At 37.0% G+C, this 22,922-nt stretch overlaps 1 protein-coding gene across 5 annotated transcripts in view; it reads right to left on the bottom strand.

Annotated features, from left to right (window-relative positions):
- Window positions 1-397: 397 nt before the first annotated feature.
- ATP8A1 (ATPase phospholipid transporting 8A1) overlaps window positions 398-22,922 on the bottom strand; it is a 221,318-nt gene continuing 198,793 nt past the window's right edge. For all 5 annotated transcript variants that reach the window (XM_070505963.1, XM_014857150.3, XM_070505962.1 and 2 more), the window contains 4 exons: window positions 14,878-14,966; window positions 14,086-14,178; window positions 6,306-6,394; window positions 398-5,093 (listed from right to left, as the gene is read on the bottom strand). In XM_070505963.1, the coding sequence (XP_070362064.1) occupies window positions 4,996-5,093; window positions 6,306-6,394; window positions 14,086-14,178; window positions 14,878-14,966 (369 nt within the window). In that variant the 3' untranslated portion in view covers window positions 398-4,995. The remainder of the gene's footprint in view (window positions 5,094-6,305; window positions 6,395-14,085; window positions 14,179-14,877; window positions 14,967-22,922) is intronic.

Raw genomic sequence — 22,922 nt, 5'->3', positions numbered from 1 at the left:
GGGGGGTTTAGAAAAACTTAAGAAATTCATCCTAAGTGAAAGGATGGTGCCATGAATTAGCTGTTGACTTGCAGGCTGATTTAAATATGTAATGAGACAGTCCTGGGAGACTTTTCTGACTGAAGAATCCAAATACAGTAATTTTATTAAAAGAATTCTTTTTTGATACTTAATTATCAAAATGACTCTTCTTGTCAAACTAGAGTTAATATACCCCATTTAATGTTTCATTTAGCTGGATAAAAATGAAGGAATATTTTGTATATCAGTGGAGTTGTAAACAAAATATGTTAAAAGGTCATTGAATGGATTCACCTTCTCACACTATAGTTACCGTGGATTTGAATGTTTTATAAAGGAATATAATTTCGAAAACTAGCAATTAAAACTTCAACAATTTTCTTTACGTAACGGTAAAGTTTATTTCGTTTTTAATAACAATTAGAGGACAAAATGTGTAAAATTTGTAGTTTAAAACATGCACATTCACAAAAGGCCAAGGACACATAACACTGCATAGAATTGGGTATCACTCAACTTTAATAACTATTTATAAAACACAGTGCATTGAACATCGAGATCAACAAACCTGAGAAAACTACTATAATCACAGATTCAATACTCTCCACTCATGCAGCTTCACAATTTCTACAGCAGTTTCAGCAGGAATGGTTTTTAATGGAGCTGAAAATACTATTTTATCTTTAATGCAAACTGCAATTTTCCATAGTAGCTGCCTTCCAAGGCTGCCTTTTTTTTAACCTAATAAACTTGAAAATGTGAAAAATGAAGCTTGAAGTAGTAAAACAAACAACAAATAGTATTTACTGCATTTCTGCCTTCTATTCTAGAACCACGAAACATAAAAATATTTTTTAAAATATTCTGCTCACATCTTTGCAAGAGCAGATTTACCTACGGAAAATTGCTGTTAATTCGAAGTAAGCAAGTACGAAATCTAGCTTTTTCCTACTTAAGGGAGATTTATTTGCTGAGAAGTTTTGTGAGCTTTATTAAGAAAAGTTCTTAGAGGCAAGCTAAATAAAAGTTTCAATTAAATTTGTTCAAATTTGTTTGTAAAATAATTTACTTATTTAAAAAAGTTGTGCAGAGAACCAATTAATTTGTCCACTGAACATTAAATTCCAGGTAGGCCATGATAGAATGTTATAAGACAGAAATAAACATCAAGATTTATAGCAATAGCCATGCATTGGCCGAGACCACTTTAAATATTAATTCATGCAAACCATAAACCTATCAAAAACACAGCTGCTCTCATACAGAAAATAAATCAAGACGAAAAATGGAAAACATTTATTTCCTTTCCTTCAAAATTTAACTTACATTCCATTTTAATAGCTGTTGAAGGTTAATTAAAATGCAGCAAAGTATAAGTTTCACAAGTGACTTCAGTTATTTTAATGTGAGAAAAATCAGACTATGGTCTCTTTAAGAGGCATTATGGAAATGTTCATCATTAAAAAGCATTTATTAGGCACCAGACTGCATGGTGTTACATTAAGTAATTTACAAAAAGAATTCCATAGGCGTGATCCATATGATGTGAATGGGGTGGGCATTTTCTCAAATTTTGTACATGATTACAAGATTATAGATTTATTTGATAATATGAGCTTTAAAATCAGGAACTATTAAAGGGCAACTGCACAAAAATAAACACCAATGATTATTTAGCTTTGTAATAATGATGACATTGTTATAATTTAAAAACTATATATATATACATTCTATTACTTTCAGACTAGCATTCATTTCCTGAAAGCACATTTTAAATGACAAACTATAACTGATATGCAGTGCGCACGATGCAGAACAAATTAACATATGACTCTCATATTGGATATTTAGAATGCTGAGTTGCAAAATTAAACTATAAAATGTATTGATGAGAATAAATGTTGGTTTTTTAAATTCCTTTTTTTCCCCTGGAAATTAAGAGGAATCACTGATTCCATTTAATAACCCTACAATTCATGTAAATGGCTAATATTATTGAGCAGAATACACGTTCACCTGACTTAATTAGAAGTTCTCCATGAACTTGGCAACACTGCTGAAGGAGGCTCACACCACACAGGGCGGGGCGTGGGAGGGCGGGCAGCATACACATCATTTTAAATTTACCACATTCCTGAGAAACACCATCTTCCTGCTAGTAATTTCTACCATAAAGCATCTTTCTGGGTGTGAGACACAATATATTTTTATGTGTATATATAAAACATTTAGAAACTTCATGCTCAATATCACTGTGTACCATTCAACATTAAAGAAGCAACCCCAGCTTTTCAACAGGAGAGGAAGGAGGATTTTCTGCGTAAGTAGTATTTTCTGAATTGTAAACATTGTAAAGCAATGGCGTTAGCATCTGCCACAGTCCCTACCAGGGACTTTTTAATTGAAGAGTACCTGTCCTTATTTCAGAAAATAAACGTTAAAAGTCACTTCAACTGTTTATTTTAATCCTGGTAAAACTGTGTTACTTTTTTCCCCCTTAGGAAGGTTAAAAAATCAGAGGGTTTTCTCTAACTTAACACTACAAAGTCATTGCAATTGCAATGTCATATTTTAAGTTTTACCAAGGAGGTTGACCCCCTATACCCACCCGAGAAGCAAAGAAATGGACTTAACATTGATAATTCAAAAATAGGACCATGGGACAAAAAGACATAAATTAATCATATTTCAGATCATGATCTTACACATTAAATTATTAACTATAAGTATTCTACTCATGTTGAAGAGCTCCACAGAAACAATTCATGTTTCAAGATAAAAATAAAACTTTTAGCTTTCTTAAGTCAGAAAATTCAGTTCTATTATATTCATCACATTGATATTAAAATTTTGGAGAAGGATGCCACTGATGAAGTGAGGGCAAAGGGAAGTGGCTCTTCTCTGTAATTGCTATAAAGTGTTTCTCTGGAGGGATGTACTTCATTCTTGTTTGATTTTTGTGGTTTGACCTCAACTATCACCATTGGGAGGCTCAGAGAAGCTGCTCTGAATATCCATTCGGTACACGGTTAAAGTGTGTGACGTCAGAATTTTGAAGATGATCTTAGCCTTTTACACCTGTGCTCTTGCTAGAGGTTTTGATTCCCCATTCTCTTAATCTGAATCCCCAATGGGAAGGCTCTGGGAAGGGATGTCAACTCCTTGCCTCCTTTCGGTTAGAATCATGTATGTGTTATAACTTCTCTTATTTGTAGAAAACATGGGACGCATACCTGTAACTAAATAGCTAATGGAGAAGGAAATGATATATAGCCCAATTTTATACCTAGATTGAGAAAAAGGGTGAAAAGAATGAGAAATTATTAAACTCAAGGAGTGATTTTGAAAATCACCTCTCTTCTCAATTCTAGTTGACTTTGTTTTTAAAAGAGTAAGTTCTACCTATTTTGCTGGTAAGTCCACTTAAAGGCAAACAGGCTTTTGAATAAAAGGCAAAAAGTTTGCTTCAATCTCTGAAGTGTATCTGAAAACTAGAATTCCTTTTTATTTTTTTCTAAATGAAAGCGTTATTTTAAAAATAGTGTAGAAAACCGGTGGTGGTTTTTAAACAGCCCCTTCATATATTCTTGGTAGCAAAATAGGCATTTTCAGGAGATGTCTTGGAAATGCTGAAAATAAGTAAACTGAACATACATTTTAAAACATATTAATGAAAGCTACTTATGATGAAAAGTGTTCTTTGACTGTAAAGTTACAGCCTTGAGTAAAATAGGTGTTTTTAAAATGGGGAAAATGTACTACTTCTTTGTCCCAATTAGCAGCATGTGACTACTTTTGGGAGCTGCTTGACCAGTGAACTGTGAAGTAATGCTCCGTCTTAAGCGCAGGGGCAGTCACCAGAACACGGGATTGCTATATAAGACAGCAGGCAGCTCCAGTGGGAATCATAGGGAGACCCAACATACAGGACAAAAGCCGAGAGTACGTATGTTACAAAAGCCCATGCGTTTATCCGACATGGTATTCCAAACATCTCGACAGAAGCATTGGACATCTCACATAAATACATAAGCATATTTTTCTTGAGAGAGAAAACATTAAGACAAAATGACATCACTCAGTCTACAGCAGAAGCCAGATTTTTAGAAGAATCTAAACAATGATGAAACTTCATCAGAAGTGACTGAAACATAAATACAGGTTTAAAAATCAGTATCGTAGCGACAGAGTCACATTACCACATGTGCCCTATAACTTTAACAAATAAACAAGACAAACCAGAAAGAAGCATTTGTAAGGCCAAAGGTGCAACATGACAGATTTTAGTAGCAAATGCCTTGAAATACTCATTTTTGTAAATCACTCTTACATTTGAAAAGTCAAGCATGCAGATCTGACAGCAGAACTGGAGGTAAACTTTCTCTTAAATTTCCGGGCAAATGACTACTGAGTGAGAAATACATTTATTGAACTTCTTTGGCAAACATTTATCAAGACAGTTTTTGACGCAAACACTTATTAATGTCTTGTTTAGAAATTTTGCTCAAAGGTGAGTCAGTTCCTTAAGAATGCTGGTTTTTTTCAGCATATTCTGAAATCTAAGTCTGGATATCAAGAGTCCCTTTAACTTATTACCAATTTAGAGTTTTTTAAATGGTGGGTTGCCTTGTGGTATATCCAATAAATTGATAGTCAGGTACAGCCCCAGAGTAACGGCATAATACTGACCTATTCTCAGTTTAAGAAAGCACTCTGGCAAGATACAAGGTCATTTTCAATTTCTGTTTACAAAGACTTAGCAAATACTTTAAAACATCTGAAAGAGATGGTGTTACAGTATAGTTGCACAGTGCTTCTGTCTATAATATACATGAATCTGAATGTCAATCAACGAGATGAGCTCAGATCCACCTTTCCCCTCCTTGGACCAGACTGGAATTGGTCAGCAGATTCCGGTGAAGACCTGGGAGCTCTCCTTAGACACAGCAGAGCCTGCCTCGCAGCTCCTTCCCATCACCATTCATCAGGTCTCTGCTTTGTGGTGTCATATGCTCTAACCACTTCAGACTGTGAGACAATTCCATTTTCATCTTGAGAGAAAGCATACCCATCTGTAAGTGAAAGATAAAATAGAAATGGCCATCATGAAGTCACTGGAAATCTCTTGTTACTCTGAGTTTTGAGTGCTCATTTTCTAACTTGGGAAACTAATACATCTCTCCCATCTTCAAAAGCACGAAGACATTAATTTTTAATGTCTAGAAAAGACACAGACTCAGCTGCAAAAGGGAGAGTGGGATGACTGTAGGTTGCCAGCTTAGATTCTACAAGTTTTGCTTCTAGATGAATGAGTAGGCACTCTCAAGTCCCCTCAATTCTCTGTTCAGCATCTCAAGTCCAACCCGTCTAATTTTTGCTTCCCGAATACTAGAGAGGGTGGGAGAGTCAGTCACGTGAACACACGTATTTCCATACAGATCAGGTGGAGGAGGGGGAAGGGAGAATAACAGTGAGGAAGAGGAGCAGATGGAGATAAACACACACAACTGCGAATGGCGGAAAAGTGGTCTCTTGCCCTCCGACAAAATTCTCCTTGGCTCCCAGCATCTACAAATAAACTCCCCCATGCCCCGGCATGGTTGGAGGGGGCATGGGGATAAGAAAGGGCCCCCAAAGGGATCACATCTTTAGAAAAGGCCTCTTGAAGTATAAAAAGCAAAAGCATTAAACATGAGCATATATAAATGAAAATAAATTATATGTGGAAACAACATGAAACAAAAGATATATTACTAACACAAATACATCTACTACAGGGCTTTATATCTTATATTCTTTTTTAGATCCTTGAAATGTTAAGAGGGCGTGATACCCAATAATTTCCTACAACTCTAAATATTCATAAATATTTTTGAAGGGGAAAATATATGTTTCACTGTGCTGTACGAAAGCTGAAAAGGCTCTTGCAAAGTTATTCAAGTAGAAAAGATAACAATACAGAGGCAGCTTTTAAGAGTTAAGATTTATTTTACTGGTTCTTTTTAAGATTTAAGGTAGCAAGGGGCATGTGGAAATGTTATTTTCCTTTAAGTGAGAGCAGCAAGATTTTAAAATACTCTCTCTCTTCTGCTAAAAGTGAGATGGTTGTGGTCAAAGGATTTGCTAAACATTTGTTATTTACATAACATGTTGCAAATATGCAAAACTTGCTTTAGGTGTTAATTTTAAATACTTAAATATCCCTAAAGTCAAAGTACTGCTCTCATAAATGCTATGAAATAATGCCAGAGAATTTTTTAAAGAATAAGAACTCAAATACTTACGGAGGTTATGTTGCACCGATTCAGACCGGTACAAATTCACGTGGTTCTTCTTAAAGACGTTCTTGAGCAGTTGCGCCCTCTCTGTGAGGCTGCAGAGCAGGTGCAAACGTGTGAAACGAATTATCAACTCGGCAGAGACCCCAGCGTGCCCAAGGACCACCAGACAGAGTTAGACTTAAACAAAAGATTGCTTGAGAAATCAGGAGTCTAGTGATTTTTTTAAATCCCATTTTCTCAGTAAATGAGATTTCAAGTATTTAGATAAATACTTTTGAGGCTATTTTTTTCCATAGCTAAGGAGAATTCTGTCTCCAATAATCCAAAGACTTCCCTACCTCCCAGTTATATTTAAGTCAAAGGGAGACACAGAACCTGCACAATACAATGAATAAATACAAAATCTCCCAGTAGTTTATTAGCTTCTAAAATCTTGGTTGACTTACTACTTGGTTGAATTGCTTACCATATTCTAAGTATGCATTTTTAGAGTTAAAAAATTATTACTAAATCTTTTTTCTACTTTGCACATATTTTGGTGCACAATATTTTTTTAGTTATATAAAGAAATCCTAAAAATTATGCAAGGAAGAAATTTCATAAACTTTTTAATTAGAAAAATTCCACTCCTCCTTCGATCAAGTATGAAATGTATTCCTTAATTTGATATTAAAATAAACTATTTTCAGAAATTATACTCAGAAATATATAAATTATATTTTCAGAAATATAAAAGGTAAAACGACATGGAAAAATATTTTTCAATAAACATTTACAATCATCTTCTCCAAGGAAACAAATCCATTTAATTAATTATGTAACTTTGAAAGGCACACTGCAAGAAATAATGCATCTATTTTGTTCCCACTGCACATAGAACAGTGTCTCGCAGAGTAGTAACTCAAGTGTTCGCTGAATAAATGAATTTGAGTAATAACTCTGAAATGTATTTCTATTTTTTTTTTGTTTGTTGTTTTTTTTGAAATGTACTTTGAAACACCATCAATCCTCTCAGTCATGCCATTTCTGCACTGGCTTATTTATAAAACTCTACTTTGATATCAAAGAACATAATCAGCATGAAGAGCTAATAAGCAATCCACATGCATTGCAGCAAATGTTTATGCAATTTTGTTTTAATCATTGGAACTGACTCAGTTGAAAAATTTCCATCTTGTATTTTCCCCACTATAAAAACTTTAGTTAAACTGCTGTAAATTATGTTAGTTCTGTATTTTGCCAAATTTTTTGAGACATTGAAATGGAACAATTTTTATCATACACACACAAAAAAAAGGATCCTCTGCAAAATGAACTCATAATTACACAAACATTTAGGCTTTTGCTGAAGTAAAATATTTAGAAATGTTGACATTTGTAGTAATCTTCTACACATTTTTTTTAAAGTTTAAGGGGTGTTAACTGGTACTTATTAGACATACTTTATTGTCACTGGGAATTAGCTACATTAAGGCAAGAAAGCTAATTAATCTAAAACTCCAGTGGTTTTGCAAATACTTGTAAAACTTGTTTTTGCCAGTGAAATAAACAGAGATGGGGTATTGGAAAGGGCCATTTTTACAGTCACTTTTCTGACTCGACTCTTAAAATGATCTAACATTACAGACCCCAGGACCCTGAGGGACATGAAAATATGGAACTGCTTTGAGGAAGTCGGCAGCTTTGGCAGCAGGTGGCCTGATTTTGTTAGCAGAGCACTGCGGATGGGGTGCTGGGAAGTCCCGGGTGTTTAACACTGAAATGACTACAGAAGACTAGAGGACGGCGATGTATCATTACGCAGCTGCTTCTTCCCAAAATACATTTTCCAGGTTTCAGGCTGGCCTTCCTAAATGCATAATACTTTAATATTACAACACGAAAGTGTTAAGAAGGCAGATGTGAGAATTTCATCTTTCCTCTTACGGCAACTTAAATATATGACATAACGTAATTTTGTTTTGTAATGGTTCACATAAGGCTGTACTTTCACTCGGCTGTTACATCAAGTTAATGTCTAGTGTACTACTCATACACACAAAAAAGCAATAAGAAAGTCTCTTTCTTTGGAAAGGAGCACACTACTGTGGCAAGAGCATGGGCTCTGCAGTCTTACTTTGGTTTCATTCTGAGTCTGTCACTTATCAGCTGGGTCATCTTAGGCGAGCCTTTCTTGGTCTTCTCATGGATAACAGGACAAGCCCTCAGGCTGACTGTGAGGATGCAGGCAGTTGCACATCTTGCAGCACAGTGATTGGCACTTAGGAAGCATTCAGTAAAGGCTGTCCCTCCCATCCTTACCACCCCCCCGATCCCAAGAATTTATTATAAAAAATCCACTAGAACAGAGATTATCACAAAACAAAAGATACTTTGCAAGGATCATTTCTGATGCCTTGGTTTAGATTCAACGTTAGCTCAACACAAGATGTCTATGGCTGCACAGGAGTTTTAATTTATAATGACCCTACTCCACTTCCTTAGTAGGAAAACTACTAGGTTTTTGTTGTTGTAATGTTTTTTGTCTTAGCTACACTGAACCTCTTGCTTTAGTTCCTATAGAGCAAAGAATCTCTCCCACAGAATACAAATGCCATTCACAGGAGGCTGCTTAATAAATAATAAGTGATGATGATTTGTATTTCTCTAATCTTGTCCTACCCTTAGGGTACTACTCATCATTTCAAAATTATACAATTCTGTGCCATCGACGATTGTGGGTTCTGATTTTACTATCAAGTCACATTATAAAATGCGCTGGTAACATATGAACATTAATAGACACGTTAAAAGTTCAGTTTTTGTTCAACAGCTTAACACAGTATGAGAAGGGAAAAAAAAAGACTGTAAGATACCTTCTAACTAAAACCACATCCTATTCACAACTCTTGGTCAGTAGTTTTACTCAATTTGTATGGTCTTTCATTTACATACCAAGCTATGCAAATTCTGGATTTATTTAGTGCAATCACACAACTACCACTTAAATATTGTTACCTTATTGCCAAGCCCGCTAAAACGTTGCAACTTAAGATATCTGGTGGCGGGGATGTGGAAAGACACCATGTTTTAAAATAAGATTTCATTTAGAGACACTAAAAAAAGTATAGATAAAAACCCATTATTGTCCCGGGACGCATCGTCTTAAGGTATTTTCAGTAATCTTTGAAGAGCGGTAAATTTGCATTTGTCTTTATACTGGGTTGCCAAGTTATTTTGGTTGACTCATTAAAATGGATCTCCAGAAAGTAAATCACCATTCATTCATGGAATGTTTTAGGGTATAGCATGTGACAGCTGTCCTGTACTAGATGGTGGTGGCGGGGAGATAAACAATGACTATAACAGGCTTAATCTCTGCTCTGGAGGAGATAACATTTCATTGTTCTGTCAGTTTTCTCTGCAAATGCTGGATAGAACCATTAACACCATGATAAGAATAGGCTGGGGGAAAACAGTTGATACATTCTCCTATTCGAAACCCCTACCAAGATAGTTGTGTAATACTGGTAAAGTCCAGTGTGAAAATTGAGAAATACAGTTTCTTTTCTATTAGTTTGGCAGCAATGTTAAAATAGCTTTTTATTAAGATAAAAAATACAGAAAAAGGCTGGGATAGACCATCATCACCACCCACATGACCGAATTACCTGACATGTGTACTTCTCTACGCTCTTGTTCAAAGCTAAGGCTAGGGGCCAAACAACGGTAATGGACAAATTAATGAGGACTGACCTGAGGCTCCTGGGCTAAAATTCTATATAGTAATGACTGCTGATGATATGCTGGCTAATGTCTACAGTTAGATATGAAAAAAATTATTAATCTCATTATCATATTTGCCTGTCTAGAAGATGCATTGCTTCTCAAACATACACAAAAGATATCCAAAAATAACTGCCTTGTCTCCAATGAGCCCACTGTCCATAATCCCTTATTTTAAACTTTTGTGGATTTGAATTCACTTTTGTTTTGTTTTGGAAAAGGTAAAACATTACATACAACTTATAGACATAATAGGCCCCAGTGGTATTTGAGAGGCTCATATTCCAAAAAATTCATGTTTTTGCTATAAAGTGTATAAATATTTTACATTGCAGAAAAAATAAAGACCATTAACACCTTTATATTTATATAACAAATGATTTAGATTTTTTCAGGAAATGTTTCTTATAAACCTATGGAAAAGAACTGAATTTCAAAGTTTTTGGATTTTGGAATTGAAGATGCTAATGCTCCCTAGTGTTAGAGGCTGCCCACATAAAAGTTACTGCAAGGAACAGGTTTTTGCAGCTTCTAGTCATTTTCTTAACCAAAAATAATAAGCCATGGCTACACAGTGATCAGGAGGTAAAGTTTGGGCTTATTCTGCCAACATTTTAGACTTAAATCGATTTCTACCATAACCCATGGCTTGAAAACAAAATACCTAGATGATGAAACACACCTCTCTCCTCAAAATTTCCATGTAAAACTTGAATATATCTAATTTGCTGGGTAATATTGTAAGTGGCATACTCCTTCTACTAAAAACGACTAATTATTTTAACCAAGATGTTTTAATTTTTAAAAATGAGTAAAGATGAAAAATTAATACTAATCTGGATACAGTGCTCACAAGTTATAGTTTCTCTGACACAGTTTCATTTTATGTATAGCTTGACTTCATAGGAGTGCTTAGTGAAGATTAAAAGAAAATTGAGGATGATCAACTCACAAGATGGCATCATTCTATGACAAAAAGTAAACTGGTGTTCCTTTGGAGATTACTAGTTTTGGAAACGTAACCTGTATAATTGTGTTCTTATGTACCATATTTTTATTTAACTACCCACAGGTCAATCATCTATTTACTACCCTCTACTCAACTATCCTTTTACTCACTCATTCATTCATTCATTCATTCCTTAGTTTACTCTCTTGACCATTCGATCATCCATTCAACAAATATTTATCAAATGCTACTATGTTCCTGGCGCTGTGCTATGTGTGAGGTTGCAGTAAAGACTAAGACAGAGGCCTCTCCTTCAAGGAGCTCAATTTAGTAGGGGAAACAAACAGGGTAAACAAGTAGATTATAATACGATACAATAAATGTCACAACAAGTATCAAGCACAGACATAGCAGAGTAGGAATTAATTTTATCTGTGGAAGTTGAGGTAATTGCATCTGAACTAGGTTTTGAAAGCTAGGAACTGGACTGCCCAGTCTGTAAGAGGCTATCAGCTTCTACACAAGCAAACAGCACATGCAAAGACTGGAGGCATAAAACAACGTGGTGTTTGGGACTAAAGGAGGTCTGATATCGCTAAATACATAGAAATCACGTCTCCCACTTTGAAAATGTAGATAAAAGTAGCTAACTTTTTTTGAAATTTGACTTCAATCCCGTTCTCCAAGGTTCTTAAAATCATCCTGACAGTAAAATCAATTGGACAATTCTTTAGTTGATTTAGAACATAATTAGTTCAGCGTGAAGACTTTTCCAACCAGTTGCTGCTCTATTTTTCTCCTTTCACAGATCCTTTTTATTTCCCCCTCCTCTAGCTTTCACCTTGCAGGAAGACACGATGGTCGCCCTGACCAGGACCACCCTTCTGATCACTGATAGGCAGCAATGGCAACACAGGGTACATGTTGTACCAGGGTTTTTTGTCTGTGGTATTCAGTTAACAAGTAACTCATTCCTGAGTTCTTGAGAAAAGTTGAATAGCTATTTTAGGCAAATGAGCTGGGCAGCAGAAGCAATTTATCTGATGCATTTTCTATGGAGAAGTTGGCAGTCATTTATGGTGGAATTCACTTCTTTCCTTTTTAGGCTCTGACTTATTGTATTTAATGGAAGGGGCTACATATATACAGACTCCCTGAATCTTTAGGACCTAGAAGTCATTACATTGAACTCTCAGCCTGATTTATGAATTGTCAAAGCCACCGACATGCTACAAACCACAAAAACTAAATATCACACAGAAGGGCTTAATGTATGTTGTAGCAACATACTTACACATATGAGAAATTTACTCCTAAAGGCAATAACAGTATTATCCTTTCCCTAATAATTGTTAATAAATGGTTTTATTCACAATTTTGTGAACTAGAACTCTTACCACATCCTTTATACAACTAAAGTGAAAGAGGAAACATTTACTGAGGGACTACTAATGCCAGCCAATGGAGCAGATGCAGGCTTTTAGATGTAGGGACAGAGATGCAGGGGAAGGTGGAGGGAAGAGAAGACCCATAACCCGAAAGCAGGTGTCATCATTCCCATCACACACACAGAGAGGATAAGGCCCTTTTCAAGCTAGTGGTAGGCTGTCTTGGCTGCTCTACCACATTCCTGAAAAGAAGCAAAAGGAGGCAGAACAGTGAGTGGTTAGAAGCAGGGGCTCTAGAATCAACTGACGTTGGCTCAAGGCCCTGCTCTGTCACTTATGACTTTGAGAACTTAGACTCTCTAAGACCCGGTTTCCTCATCTGGAAAAAACGAGGATGACAGATTTGTAGAGGCTTGTTATAGGGATTCAGCGAGAGAGCACACAGGAAGCGGTAAGCTCAGCGCCCCGCACGTCGTGAGCGCTCCACAAGTGCCAGTGCTATCACTTCTAAAGGAGAGGCACAGACGGGTGTGTGACATGTTCCCCTGGCCTAATGAAAGCCAGTGAGGGCTGCAAGCCAAGGTCTGAGTTCCCAGTCTGACACCTACTCCGTTGTGTCAAACTGAGTAATGACAGTGAATCACGATGCAGGTGACACATACCGGTGCAAAACGTTCCCTGTGGTTTAGACAACACTTGAGCTCATTTTAGTGTGATGAAAGAGAAAAAATACAACATATCCCTGGTATTCATAATTGTGCTTTATTATAGATGGCTTTCAAACAATTTTAATTTCTTTTTTATAAAGCTCTGTGAATTTAGTAAATTTGGTTAGCTTTCTAACCTTGCTTTTTTGGGGGTGGCAGAGGTAAGAAAGAGGACTTAGAAGTCATAACTCACTTCATACATGATAGATGCCTATGTCGGTGCCTAAAACGCCCTGAACCACAGCAAATGTAGGGCAGTACGCCCTATGTAATGTGCTGATTTTCATTACATACTACTTCATCATGGATACTGTTTCAAGCTAAAAGTCTTTTTTCCCCCCTTTCAGTTTAAGAACACAGTAATATTGGTAACTATCAATAAACCATTTATTTAATGCTCATTAAGCACCAGGCACTAAGCTACCTGCTTGATCTATAGTATTTTATTCAATTCTCAAAAACTAGCCATGAGGTAGGTATTATCATGCCCATTTTATAGAGGAGGAAACTGAGGCTCAAGAGCATTAAGGGGGGCTGGCCCCGTGGCCGAGTGGTTAAGTTCGCGCGCTCCGCTGCAGGCGGCCCAGTGTTTCGTTGGTTCGAATCCTGGGCGCGGACATGGCACTGCTCATCAAACCATGCTGAGGCAGCGTCCCACATACCACAACTAGAAGGACCCACAACGAAGGATATACAACTATGTACCAGAGGGGCTTTGGGTAGAAAAAAGAAAAAAATAAAATCTTTAAAATATAAAAAAAAAAAAAAGAGCATTAAGGAACTTAGCTAAGGTCACACACAGCTTAGTGAATGACGGATCTGATCAGAATCCACATCTCTCTGATACCAAAATCTGCCAAGGACACTGCTGGCTCCAGGCTAAACTGTTAAATGTTTATCACTTATTTCCAACCACTAATAAAAGATAAATTTAACGCTCACTTGGAAAAGAACATATTCAATGTGTACTTTACCTTTTTCCAAGCACAACTGCTCCTGGGTCTTGAGATTTTGCCTCCAGTTCCTGAACTTCATCTACTAATGTTTTAAAAGCAGTCCTCTTGATACTGCAAAGGAAGGATTGGCATGGAAATATTTGTGTGAAGACTTAAGACTTTACGAAACTGGCTTATTATCATGCCGATGCTAAGTACAACAGTAACCAGAAAACAAGCAAGAGTTTCTCAATAGAATCTAAAAAATTATAGTAATCTTGAGTATTAACATAATTACAGAAACAATAGTCTTTGAATCATTCAGGTTTATAATATTAAAACTCTCACAGTTATACATAAATGTTGTATAATTAATGTTAATGATGTTTCTTGTGGGAAGAGATAACATTTTAAAACTTATAATCCTTGAGAAAAATTAGTAAAATTTTAGGTTCTATATTTCAAATATATGTTTAGATTCAGGCAAGCAAAAAACTTCTTTTCATAACTATTGCTCACCAACAAAAAATATATATGTGTTTGGAGATAGAATTTTTTTCTTTTACCTTGAATGGGTTTTTCAGGCTGACATCTAAAAACATACTCTCTGATGGTAACTGAAACTATCTGCCTTACTTCTCGTTTGGTCTTTTAAGCTAATTTAGTTTTCTAGTTTCTCAGTCACTCCTTTCTTCTTTACTTATGTAGAATTAACTAATATTACTAATTCCTAGTCTGCAAACTACATTCTTGAGTTGATATTACAACTAGGGAAATCTGAGGATTAACATGCATCTATATTTTTAGCACGTAACTGGGTATTATACTTACACCTTGTACGCCACGTCAAGGAGCAAAGATGTCACAGGGATAAATAAAAGACCCATCCAAAAGATTCCGGAACTAAACAACATGGCTGCCTGCGTAAACCACCAGAAACAATATTAGAACAACTTTAAAAACCAAGAAATACATCATTCAGGTTTATTATTTATATGATTTTAAGTAAAATGATTTTAAGAATCTCATTCTGCAAGATAGTACATAATAACTCTGAATTCAAACTTGTGAAACATTTGGAATTAAAAGTCAAATGTGTTAAAACATGCATTGACTATATATTTTTTTTCCCTCAGCAGCTAGTATAGCAAAGTTTTGTCATGTGCCAAATCTTTTTCGTATTTTTATGTGAAATTTTTATTACTGTGGTCAATACATGGAATAATAAACTTTGACCTTCATTTATAACTTAGAATATAAAAATCAATCTTTGTGAGCAAACTTCAAACACACTCTGGATGAAATTCTCTTATAACACAACATGTAAAATAAATCCTGGTTAGAAGTTAAATTTATTATTTCTGACAGATGAAAATCAACTGTACTTTTGTAAAATATTACACAATATTAAAAAATCATCCAGATAAATCATAAACATAGTATAAACAAATTAAGATATATATGAAAATAATAATTTGATTATTTTTGGCTGATATCAGGTAGGAAAAATCTTAATTTTTGTTCAAAGATTTACATAACTTGTATCGATGCATTCTGGTATTGCTAAAGTCAAACCAAATATCTAGTATACAAAACCCAAAGAAAAGTGTGTTAAAAATAACTTTAATCATTCCTTTGTATTAAATCCCAAATTACCACATCAGAGTCCTTGAGTTGCAAAGAAAATGATTCCATGATTAAAAAATCAATAAAGTCTATTAGTTATTTGCGATTATAATAAAAATCCCCTAACGTAATTAGATTATACAGAGCTTAAAAGGAATAATATTATACAATAAAATCAAAAGAAATATTTTGTTTCACTTCTGAGTCTGTTTATCAAGACTAAGTATGCAGTACCTATTTAAATCCATAAATGTATTGTTATAATTCCATTAAAAAGCAGCTGACAAACACATGCACATTTATACCCTACTAAAAATCTCACAAGAAAAATTTTTTTCACTAGGTGTGATTCAGGAATTAAAAATGACCTAGAGTCTAATTCTTACAGGCAATTTCACAATTACACATAACAGTCCTAATCAATCAATCCTTAAAATATAAAGATTACTAATTTTCAACTACGCTTCAGATTACCTATTCATTTGGACTCTCAACCGAAGACCAGGAACTGCTGTTCACGTTTTTCTATGGAGACATGGGCTTCCTTATACAGACTGTTGGTTCAAGGATGCTAAAGCTTTTCCCCATGTAGGATTAAACAGCTCTGACGACGTTTAAAACATACACATGTATCACCCAAAATTTCAGAAAATAAATATTGCCTCATGGATTCAATAGACAAGCACCCATATTTTAGACACCAACAAAATGAAAAATATTCACATAAAAGTCACTTTATTTTATAAGCAAAACATGATCTTCAATATGTTTGCTGACATCCTCAATAGTGAAAACCAACAATAACCATGTAATAGGAAATGTCTCTCAAGTCAGTGGGTTTTATTTAGATTGAAGGAAGCTTTTTAGCACGGTAACGACTGTAAAAACACCCACATTTCTTTTTCCTTCAGGGTGAGGGGGAAAGGTAAGATAAGATTCAGTCAAGTAAGTGAAAATACCTTTACGTGGCTTAATTTTAATCTATTTTAACTTGGGGGGCAAGAGAAGAAAGATTTATTCTTGCCTTTGCCACCTTGTATTAAATGTCCGCTGGTGGAAAAGGCAGAAGTGGTGGTGGAGCCCGAGGCTGCTAATTCTGACCATTGTGATGTTAACTATGAATGGTGAACAACTGGCACCCACTATTCAGTCCACCAGCCTTTGGCTTTACAAATGAACAACATGAATTGAGGGGAAAAAAGTTTTTCTGCGTCATATCTGAAAGCCTGTCAGATTTTTTTTCCTTTTGCAGAGTTAATCCAAACCTAAAAGATTTAAAGCCGACATTCGCATTAAAGACAGAGAGTCTCTTTGTATTTTTTGGATGAAGAGGGGAGAAAAAAATAAAATCCCACAGAGGTATTTCCTTCCTTTCTGTACAAGAAAGCTCCCCCTCACTCTGTAGAAAACATTTTTGTCTCTAACTTTTCACATCTCTCCCCTCGCAGGCAGGTCAGCTGGGAAAAGCCGCCCGATGCCCGCAGACAATGGGGGTAACAGGAGCAGCCTGTTCGGGGCTGGGCTCGGGCTCCCTCTGAGAGCAGCCTGCAAATTGCTCTTAACGTGGGAGATCGGTGGGCCATGCCAGGGGGCCCCCACCGCCCCTCCTCGAGGCCCTGTGAAACCAAATGGAATCTGCCACAAAAGTGGCTCCCGGGGGACTTGAGAAAGGCTCCACCGAGGGAGCCACAGAGCCCGTGCACTGGAGGGCACAGCCCCTGCGTGGGGAACAAACACCCGCTTGTCTCTGTGGAGATGCTGGCTCAACGTTGGACCACGCGGGCTGCTTGAAAACACAAGTCGCAGCAGAGGAAAGAGGGATTGTTCTGAAATTTCCATGTGAACCCGCAGAGAAAGAACGTTTGAGAAAATCCGCGCTCATGTCATTTAGCCAAGCCAAGGGGCTTGACCAGATAAGAGAGGCTTACCTTCTGACCCACAGTGAGGTGATCCCTTGCACCTCCGTTCCCACACCAGAAAGGAACACTTACTTCTTCCCCTTCAGGGGCCCGGGCCAGTCTTGCAGGAGAGAGAATTTCAATGTGCTACCTGCCTCCCAACCTTCAGGATGTGGCTCTCAAGTCTACCCCTCCTACAATAGAGATGCCAGAGTGTGCACTAGGACTCTTACTCTTGGATAAGGTACAGACGCTGTCTGAAAAAGAAGGCCCTTTGGGGAATCCTAAGACTCTGTCGGTGGACCCTAGTTGGAGCCGGGCTGGTGATAAACAGCCCTGGAAGGAGTCCTGGCTCTGCCCTTCCCAGCTCTCAGACCTGGGGGAAGTAACTTCTGAGTCTCTGCTTCCTCAGCTGTAAAGTGGATTGTGAGAAAGAAACTTGAGAATGTTTGTAAAGTGGATGCTTTTATTCTTCACACTGATTATTAATAAACTTTCCTTTCTTCATTTTAATTTTCAAATATCTTTAAACACGCTAGTCTTTTGTCTTTTCTAGTGATCTCTCCCATGAGCTTCAAGGACGGAAATTTTTATTACAATATCAAATTAAGTGTAAGTCAGTTTATAAATGTCATGGTTTTCATCACATGAATATCACAATATATGCTCATCTCCAGACTGAAACCGCCATTCAACTCAATTTGCTAATTTAGGAAATGGAGATAAATTTTTTTTCATAAAAATTATGAAAGACTGCACAGGCATAATATGTTAATTTGGGAAGAGAAAATTATTCAGAAAACAGTGCTGTAAAACTTGGTTAGTTATTTTTTTGGAGGGGAGAGCAGCAAGATAAATGAATATAAATTCCAGAGGGGTTAAGAGTTAATGTTAATAACAACAAAAAACCAAGAAGTGATTATTAAATGTCTAGATAAAGCTCTATATAAAGACCTTCGAAGCTTAAAAATAGTGAAAAAACTACAAAAAGAAATGCTTTAAAGAACTGACTCATAAAAATTTAGAAGTTCCACATGTTCAAAAAGAACATAACTAAAACATAAAAGATAAACAAAAAACTGGGAGAATGTCACAAATACATGACATTCTGCATTAATATCTCATTATAGGAATAGACCATTTATGTTCACAAGAATAGCTAAGGTGCCAACAGAAGACCCGAGAAGGTATTCACAAAAGCCGCAGCAAGTAAGGAACAACAAGGAAGAGTGCTGAGCCTCTCCGTAGTCAGAAACACCACCACATTAGATCGGATTTAAACAACTAGTGAGTTGCAGGGGGGAGGAATGATGAAACAGGTCTTTCTAACAGTTTATATTTCCATCAGCAATAGAATCGCCTTTGGGAAAAGTATTTCACAATGCGCATCAAGGACACAAACATTCATTCCTGTTAACTTGATAATTCAATTTCTGGAACTATGTGTTGAAATCTGGGACAGCTTTTGCACCTAGGTTAGTATCTCAGGAAACTGTTCTATAATCACTAGTCCTGAAGGCACTGCCCCCAAAAGGCACGCCACGGCCCAAGGCTGAGAAAAGGTATAAAAGAACCACAGGAGCATCCTCTCGGAGAGTCACAGCGCAGAGTCGCATATTTAAGGCTTTGAGAAATCACCACAAAGAACTCTACCGAATAGTTTTTTAAGCCACAGTTTCCAAATGTATTTGTCGACCATGAAACACTTGTCCCATATACTGCTTACTAACACCCCATGGAACTAATTTTGGGGAAGCAAATATTCTTTGTAGATTTTTTAAAATAGTAAAACCTTAGTGAAAACTAACAAGATACTATGTGACTGGTTAAGTAAATGTACATCCATCTGAGAAAATATTATCCAAGCTGTTAAAGATGCTGTTCACAGAATGTATTATTAGAAAATCGTCTGGAAGAGTGTTAAGTAAAGGTAAAGGTAAGATACCCTGGTATTGTGTCAGGAGCCCTCTGTTATCATATAAATATACTCCCTGGGAAGACTGGCAGTTTCTATTATTTATATGGTGATCAGGCACAATCTCACCCTGTAGCTTAGATCTCTTGCCTGCAATAGTCATCCCTTGGTATTTGCAGAAGATTGGTTCCAGGATCCCCCATGGGTACCAAAATCTGTGGATGCTCAAGTCCCTTAGCTTGTCCTCAGCATCTGTGTGTTCTATACACGTGTCTGGGGATGCAGAAGCTGCGGATACGGAGGGCCAACTGTACTTCAAACAGACTATCCAGCTCTAAAGTTTAATATCGCACAGATTCTTTGAACTTAACACATCCCAAATTGAACGCACATTGTCTTTTCCCAAAACCTGCTCTTCCTTTGTGCAATCTATCCAGTGAATGGCTTCATCACCAATTGCCTAAGACAAAAAACTAGGCTTTATTCTTGAATTGCCTCTTTACACCACACCATCCAGTATACCACCATGTTCTGTTGTTCTTTAGTATCTTCCAACCTACCCACTTCTTGCCAACCCTGCTGCCATTATGCTAGTCCAAAAACTTGCCTGTCCTCCTAACAGCCTCCTGGCTGGACTTACTGACTCCAGTCTTGCTCTGCTTCTAGCCATCTCCACTCTGCAGCCAGAGAGATATTTCCAAAGCACAACTTAGATTTTAGTAGTTCTTAGGTTAAACCCTTTCAATGGCTTCATACCACCCTCAGGAAAGAGTACAAAACCCTTACTATGATTTTAAGACTTTTCCTACCTGACTTCTGATTGCTTCCCCTGTATCATCTCTCAAGCCAGCCCCTGTCTCTAGCTACACAACACGTTTCAGTCCCTGGAATGTGCGCATGCTTACTCTCATCCTTGGGCTCTTGCATCTGTGACTCCTGTTGCTCCTCAATTTTCACGTTGGACGTCTCGTCCTTCCTTAGACTTGGGTTAGCTGACCCTACTTTAGGATTCCATTTTGGTGGCACCTATCACCCATTTTCTACTTGCTCCTTTGTCTTGCTGTTAGAGTATAATCTCTGTAAGACATTCCTCTGTAAGAGGAAGAAACATATCTTGATGAATTCTCATAACTCAAGTGCTTAACCACCATGCAGGTGTTCAATAAATAATTGTTGAATAAATAAGTCCTTACAGTCTAGTGTTTGGAGAGATTAAAAGCCAAAAACACCAGAGCCTTGGGACTATGTTCCTGAGATGTAGCGGTTACAGTTTGACTGGTTTTCTTGTGTTCTGGCAGGGAGTTATCCTGGGAGCAATTATAACTAGATATTTATGTTATACTAACACAACATACTAACATAAATATACTAGATATTTAGGATTATTTCCTAGGCTAGATTACAATCATGAGGAGAAGATGTATTTTCTTTTTCTTTTCCCCCAGTGGTTCTCTTAATTGGGAAGAACTGACGATTCAATAGTGATCGTCCTATTCAGAGAGACGGTATGTTTATTTTTTCAACTTGTTTTTTCTCTTTCTCTCATTTTTGTCAGATTTTCTAATTTTCTTCCCGTTAACTATACACATATCTGGCTAACGCCTCTCCTTGTTGTTGCTGTCAATGGAACCCTTCACCTTTCTTTGTGTAGGAGGGCTATTTTACCTTTGAAGACTTAGAGCTTTTCCAAGGGAGCTAACAAGTTTTGGAGAAAATTCCACAAGCTTTCATATATATATTTCATATATAGCTTACATATCCCATTACATGCTTCTTAGGATTTGGTCAGTTATGGTGTCAGATCCAAGAGTTTAACTGCTCTTTCTGGCTATGGCTCCTTTGCGACATCTTGGTAGAGCAACTCTTGGGAGCTGATTTGTACTATGAGGTGGTTTGGTGATCCTCAAAACCCACAACTTCCATCTTTCTCTTTTTTTAAAAGCCATCTACCATGTAACAGGATCGCAACCTCGCTTGCTTCCTCCTATGTCTCAGTTAATCCTTTTGGTCTTCTCAGGAAGCATCATCCTCATGAAATTGTTTTCATCAAAAAAAAAAAAAATCATCACTAAACTTCAGGTTTGCAGGTATTGTTTCTTTTTATACAAACTTTCTGGATCTTTCCCACCAAATTGGGGCTCTTCCTCCCTACTGCTCCTCAATCATTGGCCCTGCTCTGTCAGCTAGACATTTCTTTGGAAAAGGTGGGCTCTGTGTTGCTGTATACCCATTTCATCCAACTTCAGTTAGCCATCTGGTCTTTTCTCCTTGAGCTTCCTTTTTCAGTCACCCAATCTCAGGGGACTAGAAACGGCAGTTCACTGAACCTGAGACACAATGATACTCTCTCTTTTTTTTTTTTTAAGATTGGCCCTGAGCTAACATCTGTTGCCAATCTTCCTCTTTTTTTTTTTCCCCTCTCCAAAGCCCCAGTGCATAGTTGTATATCCTAGTTGTAAGTCCTTCTAATTCTTTTATGTGGGACGCTGCCACAGCATGGCTTGATGAGTGGTGCGTAGGTCTGTGCCCAGGATCCAAACTGGTGAACCCCGGGCTGCTGAAGCAGAGCACACGAACTTAACTACTTGGCTATGGGGCCAGCCTCCACAATGATACTCAATAGCACCTTGAAAGCTGAGATCCACAGCTTTAACATCTATGTTTTTATGGCAAAATATAAATTTTATATAAATAGAATGCTATTTACTGTATCAGAATTGTGCCTTCTCCCTGCAACACAACCACGGATGTACAGGAACTTAACATTGGCTCATCAAAATCAACTCTCCTTTCAGACAACGAAATGCTGTGTTATTTGAATTTGAACTTGCAAACATTTCTGAAAGTGTCTTTGTGTCCAAGGCCTGGGAAACAGCATGGTGTGACACTGCCAAGGTCTCTAAGTTATGTGAACCTTTCCCAGAATCTTGAGTCTTTTTGTCTGAACACATTACGGTACCTGAGCATGGGGCTGAACTTGGAGGTACATAAGCATCACTGGTCAGTCCTAAGTGGTGAATCTGCGACACTGCACTTTAACCAGAGACAAATTTCAAACTCTCATGAACTTTGTCTTAAAGACGTGAACTTCCACTGACATCCTTCAGTGGCTGTACATCTTGGGTAGTCAAGCTCAAAACTTTCCTCTGATAAAACCCATAGACAGAGGAATGTACACGCTAAGTTCTACATTCTGGTGCTTATCACTGAGAAAGGTCCTTGACGTCTTATTTTAAAGAATTCTTGTAAATTTCTAATTACATTATATGATCTATATTCATGTTAAAATATAAAAATGTTTTCATCATTTACATTAATAGCATTTATTTTATCATGTCCTCTGACCCAAATCTTTACACTATGGCTTCAGGTACTTTCTGGAACACTGTATATTTCATAATGAAAAGCCTCCTTGCCACGGCTTAATGTAGTGATGT

The sequence above is a fragment of the Equus asinus genome, chromosome 3 (genome assembly GCF_041296235.1).
Source record: "Equus asinus isolate D_3611 breed Donkey chromosome 3, EquAss-T2T_v2, whole genome shotgun sequence".
NCBI classification, from domain to species: Eukaryota; Metazoa; Chordata; class Mammalia; order Perissodactyla; family Equidae; genus Equus; species Equus asinus.
This window is presented reverse-complemented; position numbering and strand designations above follow the sequence as displayed.